At 39.4% G+C, this 24210-nt stretch overlaps 1 protein-coding gene and 1 long non-coding RNA gene across 3 annotated transcripts in view; one reads left to right on the top strand and one right to left on the bottom strand.

Annotated features, from left to right (window-relative positions):
• LOC144379584 (uncharacterized) overlaps positions 1-12682 on the bottom strand; it is an 86516-nt gene extending 73834 nt beyond the window's left edge. For both annotated transcript variants that reach the window (XR_013442816.1, XR_013442814.1), the window contains exons 1-2: positions 12259-12682; positions 8145-8349 (exon numbers count right to left, since the gene is read on the bottom strand). This is a non-coding gene — a long non-coding RNA (uncharacterized LOC144379584). The remainder of the gene's footprint in view (positions 1-8144; positions 8350-12258) is intronic.
• Positions 12683-12753: 71 nt separating this feature from the next.
• HERPUD2 (HERPUD family member 2) overlaps positions 12754-24210 on the top strand; it is a 30096-nt gene continuing 18639 nt past the window's right edge. Inside the window, exons 1-3 of the mRNA XM_036101071.2 lie at positions 12754-13054; positions 13231-13631; positions 23753-23830. Of these exons, the coding sequence (XP_035956964.2) occupies positions 13485-13631; positions 23753-23830 (225 nt within the window). The 5' untranslated portion in view covers positions 12754-13054; positions 13231-13484. The remainder of the gene's footprint in view (positions 13055-13230; positions 13632-23752; positions 23831-24210) is intronic.

Below are 24210 nucleotides of genomic sequence, written 5' to 3'. Positions count from 1 at the left end.
TAGGAATAATATCTTTTTGTAACTATTTAAACTCATGATGAAAAACTTTAGATGTCAACTTAAAAATGCATGAGGGGTTTCACAGTTTAAAAAAATTATTTTGGAGCTGTAAGAACAAAAATTTTTGAAGATTACTATTTTAGGCCCTAAGACCCACCTGTAGCCAAGTGAAAAGGAGGTTTCTTTATAATTTGGCCTTTTGGGTCAGAAGATGATGCCCTCTTTCTTCTCCTTCTTTCTCTTTCCTTCCTCTTTTCCTTTCCTCTCCTTCCCCTCTTTCTTCTTCCTGTCTTTCTCCTCCTCCCCCTTCTTCTTCCTCCCCCTCTTCCTCCCCCCTCCTTCTTCTTCCTCCCCCTCCTCCTCGCCCCTCCTCCTTCTTCATCATCAACATCAAGCAATTCTCATTTATTGAGGTCTTACTATGTGCCAGGCACTGAACTAAGCAGTCTGCATGCCTTAGCTCTTTTAATCCTCACAGCACCCATGAGGTAGAAATTATTATCCCTGTTTTATATTCCAAAGTACTAACACCCCCAGAGGTTAACTCACTTGCCCGAGATCATATAGATAAGTGATAGAGCCACATTTGAGCACAGGTTGGTCTGACTCCAGAGCCTAAGCTCTTAACTACTTCTACTTTGTTGCACAATAGTGTCATGGGAATAGAGAGCAGGTATTGGCTAGCCTTTCCTTCTACATGTGTATTTTCTCTGGGGACTAGCTGAATGGACAGAATTCAAGGGTGAGATCCTGGGTCCCAGGCAGCTCTTACATCCTTTTCACCAAAGATATGACTAGTTATCTAAATGGGGAAAAAAGGGGCACCTGGGTGGCTCAGTAAGTTAAGCATCTGCCTTCAGTTCAGGTCATGATCCCAGGGTCCTGGGCTCGAGCCCCGCATTAGGCTCCTTGCCCAGCGGGGAGTCTGCTTCTCCCTCTGCACCCCCTCCCCCGGCTCGTGCTTACTTTCTCTCTCTCTTTCAAATAAAATATTTAAAAAAATAAAGGGGGGAAAAATGAATTCCTAGAATAAGGGGAGTATCTAAAGGTGCTCAGATGTCCCTCCTCTCCTGAAAATTCTGCCTTTCTTACTCCTTTCTGATTGTCCTCAATTAAAAACAAACCAACTTTTGGGGCACCTGGGTGGCTCAATCGTTAAGCGTCTGCCTTCAGCTCAGGTCACGATCCCAGGATCCTGGGATCGAGCCCCACATCGGGCTCCCTGCTCCGCGGGAAGCTGCTTCTCCCTCTCCCACTTCCCCTGTTTGTGTTCCCTCTCTCGCTGTGTCTCTCTCTGTCAAATAAATAAATAAAATCTTAAAAAAAAAATAAAAACAAACCAACTTTAAAGAAGATAGGAATTTGAATCCTGGGTCTTAATTTCATTTTTCAGTTTGTTTTCAACTCTGCTAACTGAAAGTAGGTTTTAACAGGAAACAGGTTAGAAAGAACATTAGGTCACTGGACAGTGGAGGGTAGGTCTGAGAGAAAGGAGAAAGAAGGATGCAGTAAAGGGGAGATAAGAGAGAAAGTAAAAATTCTTACTTCACAATCTTAAATAGGGTCAAATTTACATTTACATTTATAAATTTAAAGAAGTTTAAATACAATATAAGTCATACATATGATGGATATGTTGTTTTTGTCTACCAATAGCCCCTCTGAGAAAATCACCTCTCCAAATCCGTGGCTCCTAGGAGGGCTGTCAGTCACGGTGCCTTGTTCCCACCCCTCCATCAACATGAGACCAAGATGGACCAATAAGAGTACTACATCTTCATGGATATAATGATTGGTCCAGGGTAGGCATCAGAGCCAAGCAAGGATAATCAGAATCTTTAATGAGATCTGATATATGGAAGTCATAAGTCTTAAAGACGTAGGCCATCTTTTCTACTGTGAGAATGCCCACTAAGGAATGATACCAATATATCATTGGGTAAGCAAAGAATGGGAATGAGAACTGAATCCACCATGCCTTTTTGATAGTTAGCTAGTATCACTTGCAACAAAATAGACAAAACGGCATATTTTCAGAGAATTTCAAAATGATGACTATACATTTTATACTACAGCTGAATTAAAGCAAGTTAAAAATAAAATAATGCCAAATTCTTACTTTCATTTCAAGCTTTACTTCAACTGATTTAAAAATATAATGGTCAATGAATATCAAGAGTGACAAAATGCTCAGCTCCTTTGACTTAGTAATCATTCTCCTAGCAATATGTTTCAAGAATAAGGGCTAAGCTTACCAACATATTTATAGGAGTATTATTTTTATTAATGAAAAATTGTGAACTCACCTATCATTTGAGAAACAACTAACTAAAATTATGGCATGTTAATACAGCATTATATTTTGAAACTCCAGCACTGATAATATGACTTTGTAAAATAAAAAAGTAATCAAATAGAAATAAAAAGAATTTACAAAAACACCTTTAAGTGAAAAAAGTCATTTCTAAAATAGTGGATGTAGTGTTATGCACAAACAATGAATCATGGAACACTATATCTAAAACTAATGATGTAATGTATGGGGATTAACATAACAATAAAAAAAATTAAAAAAAAATAAAATAGTGGATGTATACTATTATTACAACCTTATAAAACTATACATATTCATGGATTCATTATAAATATGCATACATACATAATGAAAATTGGAACATAAAAGATAATGATAGTTGCTAACAGTGAGATTATAAAAATCAGACTAAAATTTCTTATAAAGTTAAAAAATAAGTTTTTAATAAAAAAATCATAGCTGATATGTTTTTTTTCTATGATATTTCTATAAAATAGCAATCTAAAAATGGTTTCTGTTAATAATAAGTCAAAATGAAACCATGTACCCCAATGGAGGCTTCTAAAGGAATTTTGAAAAAACTGGAGAACCAATACATAACTGGTGGGGAGCAAAGATCATGTCTCACATGAATCTGAGACAAAGTACTAAACTATGCAGAACACTCTCTTCCTTCTTTAAGTTTATTTATTTTCATTAATTCCTTGGCATCCTCACAAATGTGGGTGGTTTTTAGGGAGTGCCTCAAACTTTTCCCTTCCTGAAGCGTTACTCTATAAGCTGTACTTTGGGGTAAGAGTGAATAGAAGATTGTTGTGTTAACCAAGGAATGGCTTTCATAGACACAAAATAAAAAGGCTACAAGCATATAATAACCATAGGAGATTCCAGTTACATGTAAAATAAGAAATAACAAATTAAAATATTGAGTTTGGCAAGGGAGTTATCAGAAAAATGCCTGTGGTCTGGTCAATCATTAAATGACAGAATGAAGTGTATAAGAGATAAGAATTAGGTATAATGCTGAAATTCCTATGGTTGTTTTCTCTGTTTTTCTGGGTAGATAACAAACAAGTTTATAGTTAATCAGGGATGCTGCTTTTAGCTACCTCAGATTCTCAGCAGATGTATGAAGAGTCATGTCCCCGCATCACTTCTGAACTTTGTCTCTGTGACAATTCTGTAGTCTTTTTGCTAATCTCATGGTATAGCTCCTTACTGACCCAGATATCTACCCTGTAGTTCTACCAGACACTCTACTGTCTATAATCAGACACATGAAAGAGCATATGGATAGTTACACAAAAATCCTACAGAATCAGAAGCTAGAAGTGCTATTAAATAGGAACAAATAGGAAGTGCCATATAATTAATGGACTTTTTTATCAACGGCTCTATCAATTATTAACTGGGTGACTTTGGGCAAATTACTTAGCTTCTCTACAGCTCTTCTCCCTTCTCTGTAAAATGAGTTTTATCATTTACTTGATAATATTTATTGTTGTTATGCAATAGGAATTGTGCTGGGCAACAGTGATAAAAAATGGTTACAGCAGGATATCTAGCCTCAGGGAGCTCACAGTCAAGGGAAAGAACACACTTATCAGAGATAATTGTCACATGGTAAATGTGATAGATTTCACATGGAAGCACAAAAAAAGCATCTAAGAACGGGGCAAGTTTGAAAATGGGGGCTCAGCGTTTATCTTGAGGGGATTCAAAGAGATCACTGTACAAAAGCACCTAGCACACTCCACATTTGTAATAAACACTCTACCAAAGGTAAGTTGCCTTATTCCATTCTTAAGTGATTTTAGTTACAAAGTCTTGCAACAGAACTGAGCATTTTGCACTGGGCAACATCAAAGTTGTGAAACATAAATCCCATCAGGGAGATAAAATCCTGCATTCTTTAAGAATGAGTGTTGCATAGACTATACTCAAGAAGCTGTCCTATACTCTGTAAAGCCTGGAATTTAACAAATTTTCTTAAAGCTAGCTTGCTGTTTCAAAGACTCCACCTACTTGACAAACCATAGGGAGTCATGAAGAGAAATGCACAAAGAAACTAAGAAGGGTAAAAAATATGAATTCAGCCAAGATTTTTCTCAAGAACTATGGCCTTTCCCCTGACCACTTTTTTTTTTTTAAGATTTATTTTAGAGAGAAAGTGTGCGTGTGAGCCGGGGGAGGGGCAGAGGGAGACAAGCAGACTCCCTGATGACCCTGAAATCAGGACCTGAGCTGAAATCAAGAGTCAGATGCTAAACTGACTGAGCCACCCAAGCACCCCACCCCTGACCACTTTTATAACCATTTAAAAACTGTTATACATGTTTTTGGAACTACTTTTCAAGATAAGAAGTACAAAATCTTTGGAGTGTGAAAATGCATAGAATGAATGAATGAATGAGTGAATGAAATGGGTTTCTAGTGTATAGTGTTTGAAATACTTGACTTAGCTGCCATACCCTCTTTCCCTTAGTCAGTCAAACCAATCAATTATTCTGCTGATCCTAGATCTGGCCTCAGAATCTTAACACAATTAACTAGGAAGCCACTACCAACAGAATGAAATTGCCATACTTATTGGAAGTGAAATGGGAGAGATGGTAGAGTGTGAAGAAAGGGATTGAGGTCATCCTTAAGAGTGGCACAGTGAAAAAGAGGCATTAATAAGAGGGAGGTAGGCATGCATGCCTGGTAGTGTGGGGTCCATCTTCTCAGCTCCCTAGTGGCTGAACTGAAAGAGTCTCAGTTGGGCCTGGGGAAAGGCAGTGGACGGGGTTTTAATGAACTCATAATCTAGGGGAAATGGGAGGAAAAGTTGGAAAAGGCGGAGGAAAGGAAAAAATCATGTCAAATTACTGTTTGCCTTTTGCAAATTGCCCCCAGCCCACTTTGATATGACAGATCACATATGTTCCCTTCCTTTCCTCTTCCGCTTTTGGCTGAGGCATGAACTGGCTGGGGTGCAGAAGGGCCTGGGGCACCCCCTTACCTATTGTGTCTTATAGACATTTGTGTGCTTCTTATTTTTTCCTACTAAGTTGCAAACTCCTCGAAGACGAGTACATCTTACTATTCTTCGAGTCCTCTGCAATAGTGACTAGCACAATTATTATTATGTAAATGGTGGACATTAAGTATCTTTGCAGTTGAGCTAAGAATCCACGTGCCTCTCTGCATATAATGGTCTCTGATTCAAACCATACCGTGTCCTAGAAAACTTTCCCATCCTTTCAGGGTGCTGTCTCCCATTTGGCACCATAACTAGGGAGTTCATCTCAGTAGCAGCACCCCTTTCAGCCATACTTGCTCTACAAACAAGAGCAACCACAGAGCTTTACAAGCATGTGGGTGCTCCTCTCACTAATGTGTTTCTCAATACCTTAGTGAAGTGGGTGCCTTCTGGGTCTTCTCATGGAACGTCGGAGGGGGTGGGTGGGTGTGAAGGTAACACAGGATAGAGTTTAACATTCCTATCTTCCCTAGGTCCTTGGATTCCTTTATCTACATCATGCCAGGAAAGCTCTGGTATCTCAGCTGTATTAAATGTAGGTCATGGTTGAGTCCAACTTTCAGTCAGTCAATCAATAAATTGTGAGAGCCACCTTCAGTTTTATGAACTAGCACATTAACTCTGGGATCTCTAGTAAGTACACTCATATTGAATAATTTGTCCCAATCTCGTGTTATATCTCACCCTTCTCAGTCTAACACTCTTAGAATATACTGCCATGCATGTTCCCAATTTCTGCTGATACAGGTTACCAAAGGCTTGCCATTATTTTGGTGTGTAAGCTATTTCTTCCTGGGTCATGGTGTGTACCTGTTCCCATGAAACATGCTGAGATTTAACCCTAGCTGTAAGTCTAGAGGATACAATAGGCAATAGGGGATGGTTATGGTGGGCCTTGAGGAGAATAAACATCCTCTTTTAGCAATCTGCCCCAGATGAGATTATCATAGAGTTTTTAAGCAATGAGGCTAGTCTCCTGAGGGCAGGCTACTTTCACTAACTGAGGAGCCTAGAATGACTTGTAGTTTCAAGACTGTCAGTTTCATCTGGGTCTAAGCAGATGTCCCCGTTCCAATGGCAGGGTCCCGTTCTTTCCCATTCGATACACTAACTTTAAAGTGAAAAATCTGATGTGAATTCAATTATTGCTATAATTTAGCAACTCTTAAAATTTTGTGCTTGATTTTCATCAGTATAATCCCTGTGTCTGCAAGAACTAAAAGATTCTTCTATAGCTATCATGGAAGCATTCTGGTCTTCTACTGTGACTGGAACTGGGAGTTCAAAGATGAGCTTGTCATTTTCTTTTGATAAGTGCTAAAGTGCACTCAGAAGAATCATACCACTGTCCTGATGGTCATCTTAACTGCCATAATGATCAAGTGCATCAACACTTGAGCAATCCCTTGCTATAGTCGGCATGTCATCACAATCAACCACAAGGGATAGTTTAATTGTAATGCCCTTATCTCTTTTCCCACTGGGAGGAGCTCAGCCAAAGGGCATGACCAAAGCAATTCTTAAATTCTTTGTATGTTTATCTCCTGGGACCACTACTGATGCCAATTCTGTATATCAGGGTCCAATCAAGAGAGAAATCAAACAATATTTTGAACATGGAGGTTAAATATAAAGAATTATTCCTTGTAACAGGGAATTGGAATGATAAAAAGTTGGTTAGTAGGAGCAAACAGAATTCTAAAGAATATAGGAAGACCAGATATAGGGATCGTCTAACTGCTTAGGCCTGAGATTGACTCTTGTTAAAGAAGTCCAGCGACTATGGCTCATTTGAGTTCAGAGGGGTTTGCTGAAGGTGCAAGGCTGCCTAAGGGGTGTGAGGGGCAGTTGTTTCTGGAGGGTGTTGTATTGGTGGTCTCCATTGTGAGGCTGCTTGTGAAGCTGTTCATGAGGGTTGCCTGCAAAGTTGTCGGAGAGGGCTTGTGGGGATTGCTACACAGAGCAGGCCTCTGGGCACTGCGGGAACCCGGAGCTGCAGAAGTCAGGTGTGCTGCGAGAGCCTACCTAAAGGAGCATATGACACTACACAGGTAGATAGCTCTTCTTCCTCCAGTGTCCCTCCAGTGCCCCCTACTGACAAAGCTTAGTTTCCTGACAGCTAGAGAAGGAGAACTATTTAGGGTTTATCTCTATTATCACAAAGCAGGCAGTGAAGAGTATTTTTGGATTTTTGAGGCAAAAACTTGATAATTGGTTCAATAACCCATTTCCTTTAACTGGAAAAACCTTACAATGAGGACTGGATTTTATTGGGGGCTCTGAAAGGCACTATAAATGGCCCCTTCGAGGAGCTGATAAAAACCATGGACTCTTCCTCTGGATAAATGCACACGTGTACATAAGTGCACAGTTCTATAGACGATTCAAGGTATATCTCCGAACCCGGATTAAGAGATTAGGCCACGGGTAAGGCCTAATGACTATTCTCCAGTTCAATTTAGTGATTATTCTTAACTTTGTTTGAATGTAGAATAGCAAATGTAATATCCCCAAATTCAGCTATGTTTGCTTTTAGTAACGAAGATACACATTTATAAACATTTGAGAAATAGAGCCGATAGTGTTAAGGATGGTTCTAATTTGGGAGTGAGGAAATTGGTCAAAGATCTCTGGGGAGAGAGAGAATGTCAGAGGAAAGGCAAGCAGTTGTGAAACAACAAGACTATGATTGGGATTTGGACTTGGATGGCTGTATATAGAACGAATGGGGTGTCTATTATGACCTGTTATGCTTTGGTAAGGTACATTACAGTAGCTGGCTTCTAATATGAGACTGACGGTCCTTACCTCCTGGTATTCATGCTTGTATGTACTCTCCTCCCATGCTGACTCAGGGCTGGTTTCGGTGACTAAGAGAGCACCATGGAGGTGAAAAGGTGTGATGTCCGAGATGAAAGGCATTCCTGCTTCTGCTTTTGTCTCTTGGACCTCTCATTCTGGGGGAATCCTGCTGCCATGTTGTGAGGACACTCAAGCAGTGACGTGAAGAGACCTACATGGGTAGGAAGTGAGATTTCACACTAAGAACCAGTCCAGGTTGTCAGCCTTACAAGTGAACCACTTTGGAAGAAGGACCTCCAGTCAGTCCCAATAATGCCTTCAGATAACTGAATGCCAGCTGAAATCTTGGCTACAATTTCATGAGAGACTCAAACTAAAACCACTAGCTAACCTGTTCCCAAAATTCTGACCCACAGTTTTGGGTGTATATTGTTTTGCAGCAATAGACAATCCATACATTTAGGTCAAAATTCTCTAAAGGGTGAAAAGTATAAGGGATTTGCCCCTCCCTGCTTCTCTGGTCACCTAAGGAAGTCAGTGAGATGTTATTTGGCTACAATTTTCTCCAAGGACTGTCATAAGTAAGTCACTAGATTGAATTATAAGACTTCAGTCTTAGCCAAATGGTCACTCTAAGTATTGACTAAATATACAGTTTCTGAAAAGCAGAAATCCAACTGCTAAACCAGCTTATGAAGATTTCTACTAATACACAAATTAATAGAAATACAGATGTGTCCTTATGAAGACTGTTCTAGGGAAATCATGTGTCTAAATGCTTATTGCAGTCACCATAATTGATGAGGGGTATACAAACTACTGTGTCCAAAGTGAGTCAGTATTCTGGGTGATCTGGAAACTATTCTTGAGGATGATTGAAGGATCTGGGATTTTTTAGTCTGGAGAAATCATAGAGAGCATTTATTCATTTGAAGGGCTGGCACGTGATATAAGAGTAAACATATTTTAGATTCATCAAGAGGAGAAAAGTTGCCTAATGACAAATAATAGGAAGGCAGATTTTAATTCACTTATAATAACCATGGCTGTTTCACAACAGGTCATGCTGTAGTGAAAACAACAGTGTTCCTTCTCCTTGGAATGGTTCAAGCCAAAGTTGGCTGACTACCCTTCAGAGATATGGTGATTCTGGCAGTAGTTGGAAAACTGATCTAGATAACTTCTAAGATGTTCCTGAAAGCCTTCTCCTCCTGAATGTGTCTTGGTATATATGAATATATTTAAATAGGAAAGTTCAGTGTAGTGGGAAGAGTCTGCATTATAGAGGAATCAGAACTAGCTGTGTGACTTTGGGCAAGACATTTAGCATTTCTGCACTTCACTGTCCTCACTACCTCTCAGGGCTGTTCTGAGAACTCATTAGATGACACATCCCTCAAATCACCCATTTGGCATTTAATGCATGTGTGGTTTTCTTCCTTCCATTTCCACAATATGGTTTATAATCAAACATCTGGGACCCATTAAGATTTTGAAAGTGTAGTGTTGAAATGAGCTAATTTTCCTAGGCTTTAAGTGTAGGATTTCATTGTTTTTAAACAATGAACTTGATTAAGATTTGATTAGATACTTTGTGGCACAGTGTTTAAAAAAAAAAGACAAGTTTGGTGTAAGTAGAAATAGAAGGAATCAGAAACCAGATGGCCAACATCATCTTTGAAATTTGCAAATGCAAGATCATCACTTGACTAAAGTCTTTCCTCTCAAGATTATTTAAAAAAAAAAAACAACAAAATATCAAAACACCACAAACTGTATTATTCAACATCATAAAGTATTTTACCTTCCTGGAAGATATTCCAAATTTCAGTTAAGAAAAGTTCAGTAACAAGCACTTTATTTTCTTTAGATTTTTAGAAGAAACTGGAATCTCACAGAACGAATCAATATATGCTTTTCTAGCTATCCTCCTTTCCACCCCAAAGATGAAAAGAATTGGAAAAAGTCCCACAAATACTGGAAATCAACTCATATGATTTACAAATAATTTTCTTTTAGATTTGCTTTACTTTGTTAACAAAGTTACCTCATGGGCAGAAGTCACCCTGAACTACTGAATTAGCTACTAAGATTATGTGTACTGAATAGTTAATATTGTTCAAGTAGATTTAGTCTTAACCACCACAAATCCTTTATTATCTATTAGCATCACACCCTTAAGTATTCTCATTGGAGGCTGCCTTTAAGCAATAATGGTAACTGAAATATGCAATTGTTCTTTCACATTTCCATTTATCTGTAACATGTACAATGATCTAAATAGGCAGCTCAATGCTCATAGAAGCCTTTAAGTAACTGCAGTGTTGCTTCTCCTCAATACTAACAATTTTTTCTACCCCAAATTCCAAGGTAAACACTATCCATATTTTGGGGACCACCCTTTCATACGATGTTCTATACACACATATACTTAACAAAAATGGGATCACATTCTAGTATCATTTATTATGGCCAAATTCAACAGCATCAAAAGCATTTCTAGGGGTGCCTGGGTGGCTCAGTCGGTTTAGCGCCTGCCTTCGGCTTGGGTCATGATCCCAGGGTCCTGGGATGGAGCCCCGCGTTGGGCTCCCTGCTCCGCGGGAAGCCTGCTTCTCCCTCTCCCACTCCCCCTGCTTGTGTTCCCTCTCTTGCTGTGTCTCTCTCTGTCAAATAAATAAATTAAATCTTTAAAAAAAAAAAGCATTTCTAGGCACTTAAATCAGGTGGCTGCAAAATTAAAAAAAATCATTTTTGTCTATATCATCCTTATAACCATATATTTCAGTCTCTTGAATGTTCATTACATTTTTAAATGTTTTTGTCCATACTAGTGAACCTCTGCTTTAAATAGTGAAATGCACATTCTGCCTTAATATTAGTAATTATTAATGTATATCTCACTAAAAATGTACATTTCACAGTACCAAGGGAGATGACCACATTACTCAGTCTGAGTCATGAGCATAAGTGACAAGAGTTGTAGGGTTAGGTGGTGATGGTTGTGGAAACTTCCTGGCTCAAACAGGAAATGGACAAAAAAGAAGTCTTAGGGCAGACAGCTTAGGACTTACATGGTCGCACAATGATGCCATAAAGGATCTAGCCTCTTTCAATTGTTCTGCTCTGCCAGCCTTGGAATGCAGGCCTCTGTTCTGTTTGTTGCTTCATGACTGAACTATGGCTGCTGCACCTCTGGCATATTCCTCAAGCAAGAACAACAGGTGTAGGACAGGATGAGCTCTGGCCTGCAGAACATGTGCATGTCCTTCCTTGAAAGGGCCAGTAGCAACTTCAACTTTTGTCTTATTGGCTGGAACTGGGTCAAATGGGCTACCCCTAGATGTACAGGAGTCTGAAAAAGTATTTTCAGCTAGAATTAAGTTAAAGTTCCATTAGGATGACTAAATACTAGGTAGAAAGAGACCAGGGTCTGCTACAGAAAACCCGAGTCATAGCAAGCTGTCCTCAGTACAAGACAAAAAAATAAAGGGGGCCTCACTCTTATTTCTGAAGAGCATTTAGAGGGTATGGCTCAGATATAGATGTCCTACCACAAAGAAGGAGGTGAAAGAAGTCAGGGTGTAAGGGATCCTGCTGCATTACCTATAGAGAGGAAGAATTTCCCTTGGTCACTAACTCAATGGTAGCTAACCTTCACTAACCCTTCTGAAGGCGAGAGGGAAAAAGACTAGCTCTCTATATTACCTGCTTGCCTTCTCCCGTAAGTGGAAGCCCGTGAAAATGCACGTCTAATTTGCTGTACTGACCCCCAAACCCGTGCAGAAAATGGAGAATAAGTCAGTTTTGGGCAGTGAACATAACCTTTGCGTTCTACGCCTAAGCCGTAAAACAGAAAAATAACACTACCATCCCTCTTCATCTCCCACTGAACTAAACACACAGTAGGGGCTCAGTAAGCACTTGCCGACTTCTGTGAAGACGAAGAGGAAAGAGATGGAAATTAACATTTGAGAGACTGTCATATGCCTGAACTGTACCAGATGGCTTACATACGTGGCTCATTTGCTCATCAACACGCAGTTAGCCATTACCGTTTGGAGAACTAAACTGAGGCTCAGAAAGGATAGCCAGGGTGACACGGAAAGTAGAGGCAGACCTCAGGTCTCACTGAAAGCCTTTGCTCCTTACGCAGTGTAGCCCATGGTCTCTCCGCCAAAGCTCCTGGTACCGAGCTTTGCAGACACTCGACACAAGACATTTGGAGCGGAAGTTTGATTCAGCATCTGGAAGGACACTAACTTTTGCAGAGAAACTCTTAGGATGAAGGAACACTTCTCAAATCTTCAGGGTGTGGTCAAAACAGGATGTGCTAGCGCCAGCTCAGCTAGTGGTGAGGCCTGAGCGCGGCTGGGGGACGGGACCGAGCGAGCGGTCAGGCCAGGTGGGCTCCAGCACAGCCCAGCGGCTTCGCGGCGACCCGGAACTCAGCCGGCGGTCCCCTGGGCGGTCGGGGCGCGGCGGTCGGCTCCTGCTGGACCGCCTGAGCCCGGCGCCGGGGCGGGCCGCGCGTGACGCACTTCCGTCCTGCGCCTTCCGGCTTAAAGGGGACCCAGACCTCCCTCATAACAACAACAAAACGAGCGCGCTCGCGCCGGGAGCCTGGGCTTCTAGTCCCCGCCCTCCTGCCACCTGCCGCCGCCTCTGCCGCGCCCTGTCCTGCGCCGCGCTGCCGTGTCCTGCCCGAGGGGTCAGGCGGAGAGCGGGCCGCGCCCTTTGGCCAACTTCTCCGGCGGCCACCGCGCCGCCTCGCGAGACCCGGGGCCGGGCCGTGGCCGCCGCCGAGCAGCAGGAAGGGAGCGGCCGCCGCGGAGGACGCCCGGCAGGACTGTGCGGTCGGCGGCCCTACCCGGGCGCGGAGGGCGGCGGTGGCGGGCTCCGCGGCCCTCTTTCAGGTACCCCTGCCCCGGCGGGTCGCCCTGAACGGCTCGGCCCCTTCTCTGGCCCGCTTGGCAGGGCCGTCGCGTAGGGGCCTTGTTGCGTTTCAGCTTGGGGGTCGCGGCGGGGGCGGGGCGGTGACTCCCTCCCTTATCATTGCTTTCTCTCTTTTCCTCCCGGCCTCTCTCCGCAGTCCAGAGCCCGGCGGAGCCCGGACCTGGCGGGGAAAGCTGCACCCACGGCCGGGTCCCCGGACCCCGCCGCCGCCACTGTCCATCATCCTTGGTACCGGCAATGGCCCTTGTATCGCCCGATGCACTTGTGACTGACTTGGACACGGAATATTAAGAACCTACTTGCTGCCGTCCCTGTACCAGTCGCGCCGGCAGTTACCACCTCGGCTCATTTGGGGCTGCTCCTCTTGACTCTGTTCAACTCGGGGGCACCATGGACCAAAATGGGATGGAGATTCCTGTGACCCTCATCATTAAAGCACCGAATCAGAAATACAGTGACCAGACTATTAGCTGCTTCTTGAACTGGACCGTGGGGAAACTAAAAACACATCTATCTAACGTGTACCCTAGCAAACCAGTAAGTGTCTAAAAGCTGGGCGCAGCTGCTCTGGTCAGCAACTTTTCGTGCCATGCACTCCCGTCTCTCTGTTCATCCCCTCCCCTCTTGAATCAAATAGGTCTCTTGCTAGACTGCGAAGTATTTTGAGTTCCGAGGTGTGTGTGTGTCTCTTGAGGGTCTCAACCATCATTAATATCTTCCTCATGAGGTTCAGTTAATTAGTAAGAGTACTGTCTACAAAAATATCAAGGGACATAAGAATTGATAGGCATAAAAAAGGACCATTTTCATTGGACTTAAGTCATCGGCTTAATATGGGAGAGACAGATGGATCCTTAAAAAAAAAAAAAAAGATAAACCCTGCAACCTATATTAAAGCTTTTATTGCTTTAGTTAGGCATTGAGACTTCTAGAAGAACTACAGAAATAGGGCAGTTATTGCAAAAACAGGAGGTTTAGAAAAACAACTCTTAGTTGGCCTTATTTGTTTGTCAGTACTTTTGATACAAATATTTTTAGTAGAGGAACTAAAAACCCTGAGGTATTTAAGTACTTGGAACAAACTAGATGGAACCCTCATTTTTTTTAGATCTTTGGTTTGAAAGTTAAGATTTACACAAGGGGTAACAAATTTGTTTTAAAGTTTTCTCCTTTACGGAAGATTTCCTATTGCATATGATTCATTTTACATATTTTCAAGGTGGAAAATAGCTTTTTGGAATAATCAGAATTGAAAGTCATAGACTTACATAGTACTATTTATAACATAACCTGAATACCATTCCTAAGTATGTAAGTATATACTTGAGCATATATCTAAGTGTGTGTGTGTGTCTCTCTCTCTCTCTCTATAATGTGTGTTTATACATTTACATTTAGATATATGCTCAAGTATGTGCTTATGTGAGATCTTTATATTGTATGATTAAACTAAAAGGGACTTGGTTTGCAGTATGTTAGACCAAGAGTTACCACTTCTCTAAAACTTTTTCTTTTTCAAAAAGTATCTAAGAGAAGAGTGTTGTGAAACCCATTTGCCTTACCTGCACCCAGAAGAAGCCAGTTTTTGGCAGGAGTTCTGCCCTCCTAGTACTAATCTCTAGTACCCATATGGATCAGTTGGCTGCTGGAGGACAGATCAGTTGCAAACTTTGCTGCACTGTGTCTCCCTAACCCACCTGCTGCTTGTACACACACTTCCAGGTTTAACTGTGGCAAACCTGACTTTTCTCTTCTCTTCCAGCAAGTCATTTCCAAGTGAACTGTATTTTTTTTTTTAAGATTTTATTTATTTATTTGACAGAGAGAGTGTGTGCACAAGCAGGGGGTGCTGCAGAGGGAGAGGGAGAAGCAGATTCCCCACTGAGCAGGGAGCCCAATGAGGGGCTCGATCCCAGGACCCTGGGATCATGACCCGAGCTGAAGGCAGATGCTTAACCCACTGAGCCACCCAGGCGCCCCTCCAAGTGAATTGTAATATTGAAGTTCATTTCTAGTTAATGAGAGTGTGTGGAACTGGGGGTGAGGACCATGTGTTTGTTGTCTTAGAACTTCACTGAAAACTTCTTGTGGTTATTAGATTTGACAGGCTTACATTCTAACTTACTTATCACATGAGAACTGATTTAAAGTGTTTTAGTTGTTGAACACACCGACTGTTTCATGATACCCCATAGGTAGTCTTCAGTATAGGAATTGGAGTACTAAAAGTTAGATGGTTATTTAGAACAGAGAACATTTTGTAATATAGGCAATATTATATTAATATATTATGAGGGAAGTTTGGGTTCTTATGAGCACCCACAAAGACTGCTTAACACTAATTCTGTGTTTAGGTGTCTTAAGTGCTATTTGGTGTTTAACAGAGATTATTTCTTATGCCTGATTCTTGGCACATCTGCCTGGTGGAGGTGGATGATTTGGAAGCAGAGTACGGTTCCAGTGCCTTGTAGAAGCAAGTGTTCCCCAGTAAGGAGTAGAAAAGTGATGGCTCTGGTCAATACTGCTCTAACTGGGTCTGATGGGCCAAGGGCGGGTGGAGGGCCTTGGTCCCTGTGGGCAGTGGCTTCTAGGAAAGTAAATAGGAGCTGCTGGAGGGAAATAATGGAGATTTGAAGTTGTCCTTTTAGGATCTCTAAAATAGGTCACATGTCTACTGCTGTTAACAGAATTCTGGCTAAACTCTGCAAGAGTGTGTATAGTCTTAAGATTTTAGCTTTATGGTCAGGTACTGATTTGACTTAATACAGATAATCTCCACATGAATATTTTAAATTCAATTTTCCATCTGTCAATAAACCCACAGCAAATATACCCTTTCCCACCAAAGCATATTTTCTTGGGCTTCATTTATTTATTTAATTAGGATTTTATTGACCTGGCATTTGGGTGTCTATATGTTATGCATGAAGGTGATGATGATTCCTTTGCTCTTCTGAAGCTCAGGTCTAGTGGGGCATACAGATATGTAAGTAAAAAGCTGTAATATTATGTGACTGGTGTTACACAAGAGGGGTGTACTGAATGCTGTACGAGCATAGGGAGGGAATGGTCATCTCAGAAGGGAAGGTAAGGGAATGTGTAGCTGTTTTAAGAAAAGGTTCACAGTGACAATGACATTTTTCTTTCTTTCTTTCTTTTTTTTTTTTTTAAAGATTTTGTTATTTGAGAGAGAGAGAATGAGAGAGAGCAGGAGAGGGGGAGGCTCAGAGGGAGAAGCAGACTTCCTGCTGAGCACGATGCGGGACTCCTGATGATGACCTGAGCCGAAGGTGCTTAACCAACTGAGCCACCCAGGCGCCTCTGGGGACATTTTTCTTAAAGAGTTGATAACAGTTTTAAGCAGACAAGATGATAGCTGTTTTTTTTTTTTAAACCTATTATTTCAGAGGTAATGTTGCTTTGATGATTCTCAATGTAATATAGTACTTTTAAAAAGATTACAGATCCATAATGGGCTACGGAGGGGAAGGTGTCTTCCAGTTAGGAAATAGGGCAGTTGCCATATTTATGCAAAACTTTACAGTGCCATCACTAAAAACCTCAGATGTGGAATTGAACTCTTTTGGAGTTTTGTTTAACTTTGAATGGTATTGATAATTGGTTTAGGACTTGGTGTAGGAACTGGAAAGTGCATCAGTTCATGTTGATAGTGTATATAGATAATTGTGAATTATGTTCTGATATGCCATTTGTCATCACTTCATGACTTTACATTTTCAGATCCTGAAATTGGCCTGTAGTGTGAAATAATTATTCTGTAATTTGGGTAATAGCCCTGGAGGCGTGAAGATACCTCTCAAGAAGGCCACTTTTACTTGAGTAGTTTCAGACTTTGATCTAGTTTAGGTTTATTTGCTAGAGATGTAAATATCAAAATAGTTGAACTTTTTTTTTTTTTTTAAAGATTTTATTTATTTATTTGACAGAGACAGCAAGAGAAGGAACACAGGCAGGGGGAGTGGGAGAGGGAGAAGCAGGCTTCCCCCGGAGCAGGGAGCCCGATGCGGGGCTCGATCCCAGGACCCCGAGATCATGACCTGAGCCAAAGGCAGATGCTTAACGACTGAGCCACCCAGGCGCCTCTCAAAATAGTTGAACATAATGTTATTCAGTAGAATGGACTATCCTAGAGAAAACTTAAAAAGTAAGGATCTCTAAGTCTGATTAGGCGTCTTTCTCATTATTGCTTCTTTCTTACTCTCTGTTCTCATACACAAACAATAACTAAGATGGACCTGACTCACCCTGAATTCAGTTTTGAGGATAAACCTTTCTGGGGCTTGCCTTGGCTCCTCATTTTACAGTCTTGAGGTCAAAATGCCTGTTGAACATGTCCCTCGGCTGTGGGTGGATTTCCTTTGTCTGGGTGCTTTCTATTGTTAAACTAAAGCAGTCAATATCATTACTTAACGTCTTCTAGCTCTCCTGCTCAGCTAGGAGGTTTGTTCTGCTTTTTCAAATTGCTCTGCGATTCCGTTAGAATTAAAGAAATAGAAATAGAGCCAGTTGTATAGGTTCTGTTCTGAGAATATAACATTCCATAACCAAATTGCCTACAGTTCAGATGGAAGTCTTAATTTCATTAGCAGTGGAAGTAGCTTGAATAATATAATTTGAGGTTTATATCTGCCTCATTTTTATAATTCCCTATTACCTTACTCAGGCAGGTCATTTTTAAAACTTACTTAACTATCTCAGAACTGTTGACTTCAAGGGGCTTATAATCCATATATATAAATAATTTTTGTTTTATAAGACTTGTCTTTACAATTTTAGTGCATATGTTTAAGAGGGTTTCATGTCACGTAGCAATATAGTTCATATTTTTAAAACTCTTCGAACAAAGGATATTATTAAATTGAATGTGAAGATTGATGAAAAGTTAAGTTTTGAATGAGTGCTGACTAAATTTGTTTTATTTTTAATTTTAATTTTTTTATTTTTTAAAAAAGATTTTATTTATTTCTCAGAGAGCGGGAGAGGGAGAGAGGGAATACACAAGCAGGGTGAGCTAGGGAAAAGCAGGATCCCTGCTGAGCAAGGAGCCTGATGCGGTACTCGATCCCAGGACCCCAGGACCCTGGGATCATGACCTGAGCTGAAGGCAAACGCTTAACCAGCTGAGCCACCCAGGCGTCCCTAAATTTGATTTAACTCCTTTGTAGCTTTTCCTAATGTATTCTTTTGGAAAATAACAGTACTATGTTTTGTTTAATCATGTATCAGTTTTTAAAATAGGATTTATCTAGAACTTTTAGTTTAAGTTTCTCACCTCTGCATTACAAATCGTGATTTCATGGTCTCAGATGCTGTTATTTAACTGTCATAGTTGGTGCTCAAATTTTAAACTTCCATTTACTCTAAGTGGTTGCCATGTATATTAGGCATTCTACTAAGTACTTTATATGTTTTATCACATTTATTCCTCATAGACACCTTATGATGTAAGTTTTATTTATTAGCTCTATTTTATAGATAGGAAACTGAGGCTTGGTGATAAAACTCCTTAAGTAGTAGAATTGGAATTTGAACCCAGGTTGGTCGGACTTTCAAGCCTCGGTGCTTAAACCATTAATTCACATTGTATATGATGGTTATATGTAATAAGATGAAGAAAGGCATTTAGGGACCTGGCCATCTTAGCTATATGCTTGCAAACTGAAAAGAAGTGAACTATAAAAAGAGGTGTATGTGTTTAGGTGGTTTGTCATTTAAAGGCTGTAGATGAATGGATAACATAGCTTTAATAGTGTTCTAATGCATGTCATGTTAGTGTGTGCTATTTCTGTTTATTTTGATATATTTTAGGGAAGATATGGGAACCTAGTATCTTAAGACCTCAAAGCACATTGCTTTGCTTTATCGTTTTACATTCTTGCTTGTTTTTATGAACCATAGCAGTCACGTATTTTGGCATTCTCTGTTGTATGTATACCTGATTGCAAATGGCCTGTGAGTGGAAACAGCTAAGCTGGGGATGTCGCTTTGGAGCTCTAGAGAAAATTATTTTTTAAGCTCCTGTTTGCTGCTTTTGTTTACTGTTGTTGCAAGGAGATAAGGGGTAGAGGCAGTTTGGGTAAACCATGCTTCCATTTACAGTGCTTCTGAATTCTTTGGGGTTTGAAATTGGGTGAATTTAGTGGGAGTGGGAGGAAGATATGTTGCAGTACAAATTCATAGAATTCATTTCCTACAGAAACGATATGTTGGCACCTTCTGGGAACCACCTCTTTAAAGCTATTTGGCACTTGTGACTGAGCTATATATAAGTACTGAAATACTAGTAATTACCACTTTCAAAGGACTTGGGTTCTAGTTCTTTGAACTAACATGTAAGTTGAAGATTTTTTACTAAGCTATTTGATTGTGTTGATGTCAGATATACTAAGAACATGATTTTTTTAAGCCATCCATAATGAGAGATTGTATTTAGTTCCTCATATACAAAATTTAATCTTTTGATACCAGCGAGGTGACTTTCTAGAAATATGAAACTGTTGTTGGCTTTGTAAACTCATCTATCAGACTCTTGTGAATATTTTAAATGCACTAGGGATGCATAGTATTTTGTCTGTTTTTGATATCTGATTAAATAGTAAAAAGTCAGATACTTTAGATAGTATATGTAAACCTTTTAGGAAGAAAAAAATCTCCCCACTTTATGATTTATTTTTGCATGTTATACTAGCCGATGAGCTTTCCTCACCTTGGTTTTTAGCAATGTCTGTTAAGTGAGTGGCAGAATTTTTGGGGCCAGCTAGTTAAGCAGGTATTTATTTGGAGTGGCCTAGTTTTGTCTCTCGGAGTACCATCCTTGGAGTACCATTGGGATGTTTCTAACTTGGTAATTTAGCTGCCTCTACTCTACCATATAATACCAGGTACTGTGTATCACTAGGCTCTGTCTAGTGGTAAGCAGTGGAGGCAGTGAAAGTAGCATTATCTGATAGGATTTGCTGGCTATTCCATGTAGGGTGTGAGCAACAGGAAGAATGGTGGTGTTAACATAGATGGTCAAGTAGATATGTATCTGTGTAGGCAGTATCTTAACAGTAGGCTTTTAATTGACAATTTAATTAGTACTTTGTTTTAGATTTACCAATCCTGAGTCTTCTGGATTTTTATATTGAAAGGGTACCACGTGATTTTTTATTTTTTTTAATTGAGAGAGAAACGAACTTTTATTATGTTAAACTACTGAGATTATGGAGTTTGTTATAGCAGGTAGCATTACTTAATTTAATACAGAAATGGATTTTTCAGTCAAGATAAATGATGCTGTTATTAGCAGGTCTGGATAAATAAAATTGTGTCACTTTTATTAGTGAAATTGAATTTGAATTGAGATCTCAAAATCTGTGTTTTTCCTAATACTCTAGTTTATGATACAAAATGGCTAGTTGAAAGTTCAGTCAGTTGATTACTGTGCTGTTTGTTATCATATCTAACTACTGGTTTTCCAGATATTTAAATTAATTTATTGATATTTAAAGTGAAGAGGCAATTTAGTGACATAGAAGAATTTTCAGATCTTCTCACCTAAGTTAGGCACATGAAAATTCCTTTTTCTCTGTTTTTCAGTCACAGTAAAATTAAAGAATTCCTTTCTCCTTTTAAAATTTCTGATTATTTGAAGGCATTTGAATATTTAATTTCAAGAAACAATTTTACTGAGATATAATTCACACACTGTAAAACTTGCTCTTTAACATGTACAACTCAGTGGTTCTTAGTTAATTCCCAAAGTTGTGTAGTTATTATAACTGTCTAATTTCAGAACATTTTTGTTACCTCAAAAAAGAAAACTTATACGCACTAGTAGTCATTCTCCATTCTTGGTAACTACTGATCTACTTTCTGTCTATAGATTTGCCTATTCTGGAAATTTCATATAAATGAAATCATAGTATATGTGGTCTTTTTTGTCTGGCTCCTTTCATTTAGCACAATGTTTACAAGGTTCACCCACATTATAGCATGTATCAGTTCTTCATTACTTTTTATGGGCGAGTAGTATTTATTATATGTATTTATCATGTTTTGTTTATTCATTCATCAGTTGATGGACATTGGGGTTGTTTCTACTTTTTAGCTATTATGACTAATGTTGTTATGGACATTCTTATACAAGTTATTATGTGCACATATGTTTTCAGTTTTCTTTGGTATCTAGGAGTGGAATTGGGCATATCCTGAGTCATTGGGTAACTTTTTTTTTTTAAGATTTATTTTATTTTATTTATTTATTTTTAAAGATTTTATTTATTTGACAGAGAGAGACACAGCGAGAGGGGGAACACAAGCAGGGAGAGTAGGAGAGGGAGAAGCAGGCTTCCCGCCAAGCAGGGAGCCCGATGCAGGGCTCGATCCCAGGACCCTGGGATCATGACCTGAGCCAAAGGCAGACGCTTGATGACTGAGCCACCCAGGTGCCCCAAGATTTATTTATTTTAGAGAGAGAGCATGAGCAGGGGGAAAGGCAGAGGGAGAGGGAGAGAATCTCAAGCGGACTCAGCTGAGCGTGGAGGCCCCTGCGGGGCTTGATCTCACGACCCTGAGATTGTGATCTGAGCCGAAACCGAGAGTCAGCCGCTTAACTGACCGAGCCACATAGGTGCCCCCTGTCGGGTAACTCTTTGTTTAACTCTCTGAGGAACTGCCAAACTTTTTCATAGAGGCTGTTCCATTTTGTCTTCCTACCAGCAGTGTGTGAGGGTTCCAATTTCTCCACATCCTCATCCATACTTGTTTTTGCTTCATGTACTTTGTGGGGGGTGTGCCATGTAATTTTGTTATTCTATTGTATTCTGCCTTTTTGAAAATTGATGTTCCCTTGTTGTGGAAAGATAAAAGTTTATTCAAAGTTGACCCAATTGAAATTTATTTTGTTGACTGTGGTAACATTGCAGTTATTTGAAACAAAAACAAAAACAACAAACCAACCCAAAAACCTGTTCCAGATACATACTGTTTTTACAGGTGAGAAGAAATGATGTGTGATATTTGTTTTAAAATTCTCTTTCCCCTCAAAAAGGCAATGGGGGATAGATGAAACAAGAATAGCAAAATACTGATAATTTTTGGAGTTGAGTATTTGGGAGTTCTTGAAGATGGTACCTTGGGGTTCGTTTTGTTCTCTCCACCTTGTGTATGTTTGAGAATTTTCATAGTAAAGTAAAAAAAAAATTCATAAGACTGATGTCCTTTATGCAGAATGTTATGACATAGAAGTATCTATTAAATGTTTGGACTGATGGAAAAATAATAGTTTATGATGACTGTAGTATTTATCAAAGAAACTTTTTTAGTTTCCAGCTAAATTAGTAAGTATATTATGGAAACTTTTAATTTTGTCCAAGGGTTAAATCAATTATTATCTACTTAGCTTTTAACTTATGTTATATAATTCACTATTCATTCCCCACTCAATATTTATGTGTATTGATTGAAATTTCAAGATTTGTGATATGTATTTTAAAAAAAATACGCCTCTTGTGTTAATTTGGTTGTTTATATACAGGAATTTGAACTTGTGCATTTTAGGAATGGCACACTCAAAAATACTTCCAGGGAAAGCTAGATTATGCCTAACAGCTAAGTATCTTGGAAAGACAGCTGTACCTTTCCCTTCATCTTGGGTACCTAAGAAACCCTGAACCACAGATCTTACTCAGTATGACAGTTTCTATTATGGTTATTTTTAATGTAAGACCCTTTTTAGTAGCCATGCTGAATACATATATTCTGTTTGAAAATTGTTACAGTTATTGCTTAGATTTGGCATATTTAACAGTTGTTGATATAGCTAATATTTAATTGTTTTAATAGAATTCGTGGAACATCTGCTTATTTAGGAAGTCTTATGGGGACCATACATAAATACTTTGATTTTAAATACTTTAATTCTAGCAGTGTGAGCACTTAGCAGATTTATCATACGTACAAAATAGGGCAGAAGTAACCAGAATGTATTTCCTATTCTCAGTTTCATATAAAGATGGCAGCTGAATCTCTATGCACTTGAGTTGATTTTTCTTTAGTCTTGTGTTTTTGAAAAACGTGTAGAGGTATTTGTGAGAATGGTAGGAATAATAAAAACTAGAATAGTTACATAAAACTGTAACTAAATTCAAACGGCTCTTGAATTAAAACCAGTAAATCGTTCTGTATGATGTTAGTAAAGAAGAAAATAAATCTTGTATATTCTTTTAGATTATAAATACTGAGAAAACAATTTGAAATAACTGTGGTGACCTTGAAATTTTATCCCATTGTTGACTATTACTATTAGAAGGCCAGCCATCTTCTCATTTATAGTCTTAAAGGTTTTTAATGATAGTCACACATGCATTGCATTATGGCTGAAAAGGCAAACTTCCAGTTTACCTTTTTTTCCTGTTTTTTAAAAAAATGGTAATTATCTGTATTTTATTATATCTACAGTAGATAGACTACCATTTGCTGAGTTCTTAATGTCTTAAGTAGAATTTGGAAAAAAAGGTCTTAAATTATGTCAATTTTCTGCTTATCTGTGCCTAAAGGGAGTTTTACTTTACTCATTTTTAGGCATATTATTCCCAACTTCCAATTTGTATAATTAGAAAAAGTTGAATTCTTTTCTTTGTCCCATTTCTTAGTTGACGAAGGATCAGAGATTGGTGTATTCGGGCAGACTGCTTCCCGATCATCTGCAGCTGAAAGACATTCTCAGAAAAGTAAGCTTTTCTAACCACTGTTTGTTAACAGATACATTTAGAGTGTGAGAAGAGATATGTTCTGAAGTTTTATCGATATCCAACTAGTTCAGTTTTTAGATCCTTAAGATCAACCCTTTTGGGTAGCGTAACAGGTAAACATGAATTAGAAAGTAAAGAACATAATGATAGACTCTAGTTAGTTTAGGTAATAGTTTTGTATATCCATCTGGTAGCTAAATATGAACTAGGAGTCTATGTTTCTGTTCAGTTGTCACCTTATATAAGAAAGCAGTATTGACTTAGCGGTAGTGCAGGAGTGGAGTGTTCAAGTAGTGGTGAGGGCTTTTCATTGATAATCTCTTCTCTCTTAAATCCCCTTTTGACTGAACTGCGTGATG

The sequence above is a fragment of the Halichoerus grypus genome, chromosome 12 (assembly GCF_964656455.1).
Source record: "Halichoerus grypus chromosome 12, mHalGry1.hap1.1, whole genome shotgun sequence".
NCBI lineage: Eukaryota > Metazoa > Chordata > Mammalia > Carnivora > Phocidae > Halichoerus > Halichoerus grypus.
The sequence above is the reverse complement of the archived record's forward strand: the minus strand, read 5'-3'. Positions and strand labels throughout refer to the sequence as shown.